Genomic DNA, 8,794 nt, shown 5'->3' on the forward strand with positions numbered 1-8,794 from the left:
CTATCCTCACATGTTTATTGCACAGGACCCTAGCCTGATGATTAGAACAGGTGAGGGACCTTTCTTGTTGGGCTGTTTCTGGCCTGCCCATGCCCTAAGGATGGATTGCAGTTTATCCTTGCCATGCAGCTGAGTATGTTTATATCTCCCAAGGGCTATTCTCTGCCCAGAAATGCCCTGTGTGGGTGTGGCATCAGGTTGGGGTTACATCCAAGTTGTTTCAAGAATTGCTGACACTGCCAGGTACAGCTCTCTCCCCCAAAGCCCAGGGTGTGGTCATTAACTTCCTTCTCCAGTGGAACTGGGAAAGGCAGTATCATTCCTCGTTGTAAGTGAAACATCCACTTTCTTATGCAACAGTGAGGAACGAAAAGGATACGACTGGTGTGATCTTTGGTTCAAATGAATTGAACCGTTTCCCTCTTCCTTTTTGTGGGTAAATCCAAATCCTATCCACAGTTATAGATTTCAGTTACTGGATAATTCCAGATAGCCCCAGTTGCAGGTGATCCTCAACCTCCATGTTTGGAAAAGGAGAGCTTTATTCCTACTGTATCCTCTAGTTACCAATTTCAACAGGGGTCCCCAACCCCTGGGCCGGTCCGTGGCCTGCTAGGAACCGGGCCGCACAGCAGGAGGTGAGCGGCGGCAAGTGAGGCTTCATCTGCCGCTCCCCATCGCTCGCATTACCGCCTGAACCACCGGCCCCGCCCCCTGCCCCCCGCCCACTGCCCCAGTCTGTGGAAAAATTGTCTTCCATGAAACCGGTCCCTGGTGCCGAAAAGGTTGGGGACCACTGAATTACAAGATTTGACAGAGCCACTTAGCAAAATATATATCAGGATCATCCATAGTGCTTTGAAAAAGTAAAGATGCCTAACCATAATCTTGGAGATTCTAATTCATAAGACCTGTGCTGCGATCTGGGGATCTGAATTTTTAGGGAGCCCCAGAACTGGTTCATATACACAGCCAAGGGTAAGAGGATTCAAGGAAAACATAAACTTGACACAGAAGCAATCAGTTTTAATTTTTTAGCCATGTTTGTAAAATAATTCACTTTCAGTACATGGGTAACACCCAAGCCCTTTCCCATTATATCCAGTTGTATTACAAGTTCCTTTAGTTCTGTTACCAAAAGTTTTCATTGTTTCTTCAGGGAGGCTACCAAGTAAATTCTGATGTTCTCAAGGTATCTTGTCCTGGAAATGGTATCATTTCTCAGGATTTAAAAATAACTTGGCTGAACTAAAGGTGGAGAAGCCAAGTCTCTGCTACTTTTCCTAGTCTCCTGGGCACAGCTGTGGAGTCTTGGCACTGTGCCCATGCCCTAAAATTTTAAATATGGCAATATGAAAAACCTTAAGAACCTAGAGCAGCTCTCCTACTTCCCACCATGGACTCAGCAATAAGAAGAGCAGACAATTGTACACTAGTTAATAGCTGCTTTGTTCCTTCATAGCACACTGGGCAGAGGGTAAAGAGCCCTCTGTCATCTTCAGCTGCCCCTGTTCTTTTCCTCAAACTCCAGGATGAGACCTTTAATGTGGGACAATTTCTGATGCAGGTACTCACAACGGTGCTTTTCTTCCCTGTAACCTGGGTACTGCTGCAGAGAAAAAGCATCCATGTCAAAAAAAAAAAAAAGTCAATTCTGCCTTTTTGCTACCATTCCCAGGCCTGGTCTTACCTTCCTGAACTTTTTATATTCCTGGACTATCTTTTCTTCCAGCATCTGAAAAGAAAATGTTAGCACCAAGTTTAACCTTAAGAAAAAAGCTCCAGTTCTCTTAGGGAGTGAAGGAACTTCCCTTCTCATTCTACCAAATTATACAGACTAATTTTTCCCTCAAAACTGGCTTGCTTGTCACATTGGTTGTTGAACAAACAGGATTATGGGCAGTTGGCCAGGAGTTTACGGCCAGTAGAGCTCAGGGGCCAGCCTGGGCCCATCCAGCCCTTACCTTGTATTCTGGAGTTCCTCGTTGAGTGCTCTTCATCTCTGCTCCCAGCTCTCTGAACCTTTGGTTTGCAGCCCCAACACGGGCATGCAGAGTGCGGTATTCAGCATAATCTGTCTCAAAGTCCTGCTTGTAAGCATGGTGCTGTTCTGCACTGTGGATGGCCCTGTATTGCCTGCCAGGAGCAGAGTATTGTCACCTTCAATGTCATTGCCCCCCAAAGCTTCCAGCTCCCAGGAAGTTTACCTTAATATCTCATATGCACAAGGCTTGATAAAATTGGAAATGGCAGGGGACTCACAGGAGGTAATCTGGTACCTCTTCAGGGCTTGGGGATTCAGAGTCTAGGAAGGAAGCAAGACATGAAGGTAATGATAGGCTTTTTTTCCCCCACTATGGCAGTTTCACCCTCCTCCCATTAACTCACCTGCTTGAACTGAGGGACTGTGCACCAGCCTGGGGCTAATGTTTTCATCTTTATCTTCTTGCTCCCAATCTTCTCTCTCCTGTAGCTCCTGACTAGGCAGCCCTTGTAGGGGACTTGGAGCTAGAGACAGAGATCTGAGCCTCTTTTCTTTTAGTTTTACAGTAGCTGCAGGTGCTGGACGTTTCTGTTGGAGAAAATACCTTGGTCACATGAACAGTAAGCCAGAAGCCTCCTATTCTGTCCTTCTCTTAAAAATTACTTCTGGGCTTCCCTGGTGGTACAGTGGTTGAGAGTCTGCCTGCCGATGCAGGGGACATGGGTTCGTGCCCGGGTCCGGGAAGATCCCACATGCCGCGGAGTGGCTGGGCCCGTGAGCAATGGCTGCTGAGCCTGCGCGTCCGGAGCCTGTGCTCCGCGGCGGGAGAGGCCACAGCAGTGAGAGGCCCGCGTACCGCAAAAAAAAATAAAATAAAAATTAAAAAACATAAAAATTACTTCCATATAATGAGCTCTGGGAGCATGAAAATGATAAGGTCCCAATTTTTAAATTTTAGCCTCATTGGACACAACTCTCTTTGAAACACCCTTGCTATTACAACTTACCTTGTCCACGTGTTTCTGGCTAGCAGAGGAAGGCAGTACCTGATCAGGCTCTCTGTTTGGAAGATGAGTCTGGTTCCTAGGATTTTTGAAGAGGGAATGGGAGAGATGAAGCCAAGGGTAGGGCTAGATCCCTTTTTACAGCATTTAGGGTGGAGATTAGAGAAGACAATAACAGGGCTTCCCAGATTAGTCCCACCCTGCCCCCAAGTACCTCACTTCCCACTGTGCCATGTGTTCCCTCAAGGATCCTGGGAGTGACTGTCCTTGGCTGCTTGCCAGTGGATCTGCCACCTGGCAGGGAAAGTGGCAGGGGCACTTGGCTCCCTAGGCTTCAGGCTTTGCCCCACCTTATCCCAACTCCCTGCAGTTTCTGGCCTTACCTCTTCTAGTGCCATCTGTGGCTGTGAAATTGTGTCTCCTGCAGAATAGTCTCCCATGTTCTGCCAGCTCTCGTGATCTCTGGCATCTTCAGTCAGGTTGTGTCCCTGAACTGAAGATGGGGCTGGGACAGAATCCATGGCTGCCCAAATAGTGAGGCGCTCCCTGAGTGGACCCAGGCAGTGGAGGCGGTTAGGCCCAGATCTGGAAAGAAGTGGTTTAAAACAAAAAACAAACAAAAAACAGGAAGGTGGAGATCTCTGAAGCACCTCTGGATATCCCCTTCCCAGACTTTGCACAAACTCTTTCTTACCTGCTACCTATTCCCCTTACCTGCCTAAATGTTGGCACACAAGATCCAAGCCACCACCAGGGCCCTCCTGGCCACACTGAGACACTATGAAGGAAAAGAGGCAGGACCAGCCAGGACGTGGGACCCTCAAATACTGTGGGTGAAAGGAGACTGTAAGCTCTATGAAAGTCAGTTCCTCCTCCTACTATGAAGGCCACTCCTCCCTGAGCCAGCCTAAGCCTGACGATGGGTCCCACGGGGCTCATTAGCACACCAGGTGCAGCTGGGCCTGAGATGCTCAGGAGGCTAAGACGGCACAGTCTCTTCAACCGCAGCCTCTTGGGACCACAACCCAGCAGCCCCTCGCCCCATTTGGGGTTCAATTCTCGAAACTTCCTCAGACCTTGGCTGCCCTCAGCCTCCCGCCCTGATGGTACCTTCCTGGAGCCCATGTCTGTTCTCCCTGCACTCCACCTCCACACACCCCAGGCCCGCGCTTACCCCTCGGTTGCCTTGGAAAGCAATCACTGGCCGAACCTGGAGGGAGAGCACAGACTTGAGCTAAGAGCAGGTGAAACAGCGTCCCGGATCCGGCGTCGGGTGCCCGGGGTGGGGGTGGGGTGGGGTGGGGGGACCTGCCTCGCAGGCTTCACTTGGAGAGGTGGGGAGGCCGGAGACTGAGGATGCTGCTTCCCATCCCCAGGCCCCTTCGGCACTGTCGCCGGCTGAGGCCCGACTAACCGAGGGGTAGGGGATGGAGAGGATGGGGCCCGGGCCGGCCGTACCTGTTGCCGCTGACACTCGTGCAGCGCCCGCAGCGCCGCGTCGTTGAGCCTGAGCAGCAGGAGGCTGGTCCGGGCAGCGGGGGTGAAGCAGAGCCGGAGCTTCCTACTCAGAAGCTCCCGGGGTCCCTCCATGGCTGCGAGGTACAGAGCAAATAGGACGGGAGCCACAGACCGGGGCCACTACCACCTCCGCTGTGCAGGGCTAGGCTGGCACACCCGGTAACCCAGGTAGGCCCCGCCCCCCGCCGGGACCCCACCCCAGGCCCCACCCACAGCCAGCCCCACCTCTGGGATTTCCCGCTCGCGTGGGTGGCGCTTCGCTCTCCCCCAGATGTTAGCACCGACCTCAGCGGTTTCTTCTTGGATTGGCATGCGCTTTTTGGGCTTTCGGAAGGTGCTCTCCCAGTTCCGGGGAGAAAGTCTGCAGCCAGCTTCAGACCTCTCACTAGAGTCCCCAGTCCTGCCTCAGTTTTTCCACCTAACCTGACCACTTAAAGAGTTTCGGTTTCTAAGTGAAGCTGAACCTGCAACCCCCGAGGGTTTTAGACGCAGAGGGACGGTAGACAGCGACAGCGACTGATTGCTGGGCGGGCCCAGCCCATCACGCCAAGAGCCCCAAGGGACCGGAGGCTGGCGGACCCGAAGGGGGATTCCCGACGCCAACACCTGGCCTAGAGCTTTTGCTTTTCCCTGCCCGACGTACTGCGGCGAACCCGAAGCCGGTTTCTAACTATGAATGGAGAGAAAATCAGGGCCCGTTTTTGGCAGCAGTGAAGCTTGACTGTCGCAAGCCGGAGCGACCCCCATCGATGGGCAGAGATGGGGGCCGTGGTTGGTGGCAGGAAAGTTGCAGGGCAGAGGAGAGGGAGAACTCAGTCCCAGGTCTCCCTTCCTGGCCTATACACGTGAGATTGTTGGACACTGGTGTGAAAGGGAGCAGGCTCACTCCCTCAGGAGGACCAAGAGGTGCCATGAAGTTTCCAGACATTCTGGAGGTCCAGATCCTGGTGCAGTGAAACCCCAGGACCAATCTCATGTCGGCCCTTGGTGTCGCCACTTGTCCCTGTTTGGGTATGTCTCCCTAGAGCCTTGGTGTTGTTCTCTTTCCTAGCTAGGATACCTCTGCTAAATCCCTGGACGGGCATAATCCCAGATGACCTTAATGCCCTTCACCCTAACTCAAATTATCTATACATTTGTCAAAACTCATCAAATTGCACACTTAAAATGTATCTACTTTAATGTCTGTAAATTATACCTCAATAAAGTTGATTTTTATTTTTTGCCCACACCCCACAGCTTCTGAGATCTTAGTTCCCCCACCAGGGATTGAACCCAGGCCACAGCAATAAAAGCACCAAATCCTAACCACTGGACCTCCAGGGAACTCCCTAAATTTGACTTTTTAAAAATAATTTATTTATTTTATTTATTTTTGGCTGCATTGGGTCTTCGTTGATGTGCGCGGGCCTTCTCTAGTTGTGGAGAGTGTGGGCTGCTCTTCGTTGCGGTGCGCATGCTTATTGCAGTGGCTTCTCTTGTTGCGGACCATGGGCTCTAGGCTCACGGGCTTCAGTAGTTGTGGCACGCGGGCTTAGTTGCACCGCGGCATGTGGGATCTTCCCGGACCAGGGCTCGAACCCGTGTCTCCTGCATTGGCAGGCAGATTCTTAACCACTGCGCCACCAGGGAAGCCCTCCTAAATTTGACTTCTTAAAAAAAATTAATTAATTTTTGGCTGCGTTGGGTCTTCGATGCTGCTCACAGGCTTTCTCTAGCTGCGGGGAGGGGGGGCTACTCTTCGTTACTGTGTGTGGGCTTCTCATTGCGGTGGCTTCCCTTGTTGCGGAGCACAGGCTCTAGGCGTGCGGGCTTCAGCAGCTGCAGCAGGCAGGCTCAGCAGCTGTGGCTCGTGGGCTCCAGAGCGCAGGCTCAGCAGTTGTGGCACACGGGCCCACTTGCTCCGCAGCATGTGGGATCCTCCCGGACCAGGGCTTGAACCCTTGTCCCCTGCATTGGCAGGCGGATTCTTAACCACTGTGCCACCAGGGAAGCCCCATGGTTGGGTTTTTATAGTATTTATTTGTCTTTGTGGAAGTTATATATGTACATATAAGTTCCATACAAGACATAATGAAAAATATTTATCCCTTATTCCTTTCTGCTTTCTACTGCTTAAAGGAAGTTAAAACTCTTTTAACTGTTTCTTCTGGCATTTATTGCTTTTTCTAAGTATCATGCCATTTCTGGCTTTTTAAGTGTCAGATATTAGCCATTGGTTTCTATCTTAAAAATGAGGACTTTAGCTCTCCCATCCTCTCCATATATATGCATGTACTTTCTCTCTTCAACCTCCTAGTGTAGTAATGTTACTTTTGTTAGATCAATAATGAATGTTTACATTTTATGAGTGTGTAAATATTATTTACAAGCTGTGACACAGTGCACTGTTTACATTTCCTTTCTTGTATGTTTCCCCCTTGATATTAATAATTATCCCTATCTTGGTTTGTTTACTTAGTTGTGTATGTACTTATTTTTTTAATTATTTAATTAATTTATTTTATTTTTGGCTGCGTTGGGTCTTCGTTGCTGCGTGCGGGCTTTCTCTAGTTGCGGAGAGCGGGGTCTACTCTTCATTGCAGTGCACGGGCTTCTCGCTGCAGTGGCTTCTCTTGTTGCGGAGAATGGGCTGTAGGCACGCGGGCTTCAGTAGTTGTGGCACATGGGCTCAGTAGTTGTGGCTTGTGGGCTCTAGAGCGCAGGCTCAGTAGTTGTGGCGCACGGGCTTAGTCGCTCCACGGCATGTGGGATCTTCCTGAACCAGGGCTCGAACCCCTGTCCCCTGAATTGGCAGGCGGATTCTTAACCACTGCACCACCAGGGAAGCCCCTGTATGTACTTATTATCAATTAATTCTTTTTTTATATCAATTAATTCTAATATGCTCCTCTAGGAGTGGAAATCTCCTCCTCATATATTCAAATATAATCAGTTATATTATCAATTTTATCAGTTATAAAACTTATCAGTTTTATAAGTTTCCATTTTTTTCCTTATATATACACCTCCAGACCCTTTCATTCTCCTGTTCCACTCTGAAATAGTTGCTTCTCTAAGCCTGCTGCAAAGTTATCATCCTGGGGTCTCCCTTCAAACAGCCTGGGGATTTCCTTATCTCCTATATTGGATGCCCTTTTTTCCTGAATTCTACTACTTTTTTCCTTGATTTACCCCCTCATTTTGGTGTACATCTCCAATAGCTTCCTGTAAAGGGTGCATGGTAGATAAGTCCTTTGAGACTGTGTGTCTTTATTCTATTCTACTTAATTGATAGCTTGGGTGGGTAAAAAAAAAATTGGTTGTTAGTTATTTTTCTTCAGATATTTGATGACATCACTCACTGTCTTTTGGACTCCAGTGTTGCTGCTGACAAGTCTGAAGCCATTCTGATTCTTCATCCTTTCTTTGTATGTGACCTATTTTGTATCTCAGAAACCTTTAGGATCTTCTCTGTGACTCCAGTGTTCTAGTATGTTGTGGCATCGATCTTTTCTTATTCTTTGTGCTGGGCACTCAGTGGGCCCCCTCTCGTTCTGAAACTCATATAATACAGATGTTGACCTCCTGAACTGATTGCCTAATTTTTAAATTTTTTCCTGTCCATCACTATGTTTTTGCCCAATTTTCTTGACTATTTCTTCAAGTTTTATCTTCCAATGCTTTTATCATATTTTTAATTTCCAAGAGCTCTTTATTATTCTCTGAATGTTTGTTTTTTATAGCTCCCCTGTTTTTGTTCAATATCCCCTTCATTTCTAAGGTTACTAATTATGGTCCCCCTCCCACTTTCTTTTGTTTCTGGAATTGTTTCTGATCCTCTAAGACCTTATTTTCTGTTTCTGTTTTGTTTTGGCCTATTTTTATGTTAAAAGTGTTTTTTCCAATGCTTGCTGATCTTCAGCTATCTACTCATCTCTACAAGCAAGGCACTAAAATCTGACTAGAAGCTTAATATGCATGGAGAGGGCTGGTTGCACTTTAAGATAATCTTACTGGATCATTTCATTATGTGATCTCTGTAATTTCTCTAATTATTCAAGGTTTTTCCCATCTCAGGGCCTTGGCATATGCTATTTCTATTGTTTGTGTATTTCTTAAAATGTATTTGGCAGAAGTTACAGAAATCTGACTCAAGGCAGCTTACACAAAAAACAAATACGTATGGTGGTTCTCATAGCAGGAAGCTCAGTGAGAGAACAAATATTATAGTTGATGTATTCAGTGGCCCAAGAGCATCATCAAGGACCAAGTTTCCTCCTGCCACTCACTTTGCTTCAACCTAAGG

The 8,794-nt window shown here is 48.3% G+C and overlaps 1 protein-coding gene across 1 annotated transcript; it reads right to left on the minus strand.

The window, feature by feature from the left end:
* Positions 1-1,218: 1,218 nt before the first annotated feature.
* ELL3 (elongation factor for RNA polymerase II 3) lies at positions 1,219-4,578 on the minus strand (the record flags this gene model as incomplete). Its single annotated transcript, XM_082649087.1, has 11 exons — positions 1,219-1,609; positions 1,691-1,735; positions 1,965-2,136; positions 2,263-2,305; positions 2,389-2,572; positions 2,992-3,067; positions 3,203-3,282; positions 3,372-3,573; positions 3,703-3,815; positions 4,163-4,198; positions 4,447-4,578. 11 exons carry the CDS (start codon positions 4,576-4,578, stop codon positions 1,499-1,501), a joined length of 1,194 nt encoding a protein of 397 aa, XP_082505213.1. The 3' UTR covers positions 1,219-1,498.
* Between the last annotated feature and the right edge of the window lie 4,216 nt (positions 4,579-8,794).

The sequence above is a fragment of the Grampus griseus genome (genome assembly GCF_964374135.1).
Source record: "Grampus griseus genome assembly, chromosome: 2".
NCBI lineage: Eukaryota > Metazoa > Chordata > Mammalia > Artiodactyla > Delphinidae > Grampus > Grampus griseus.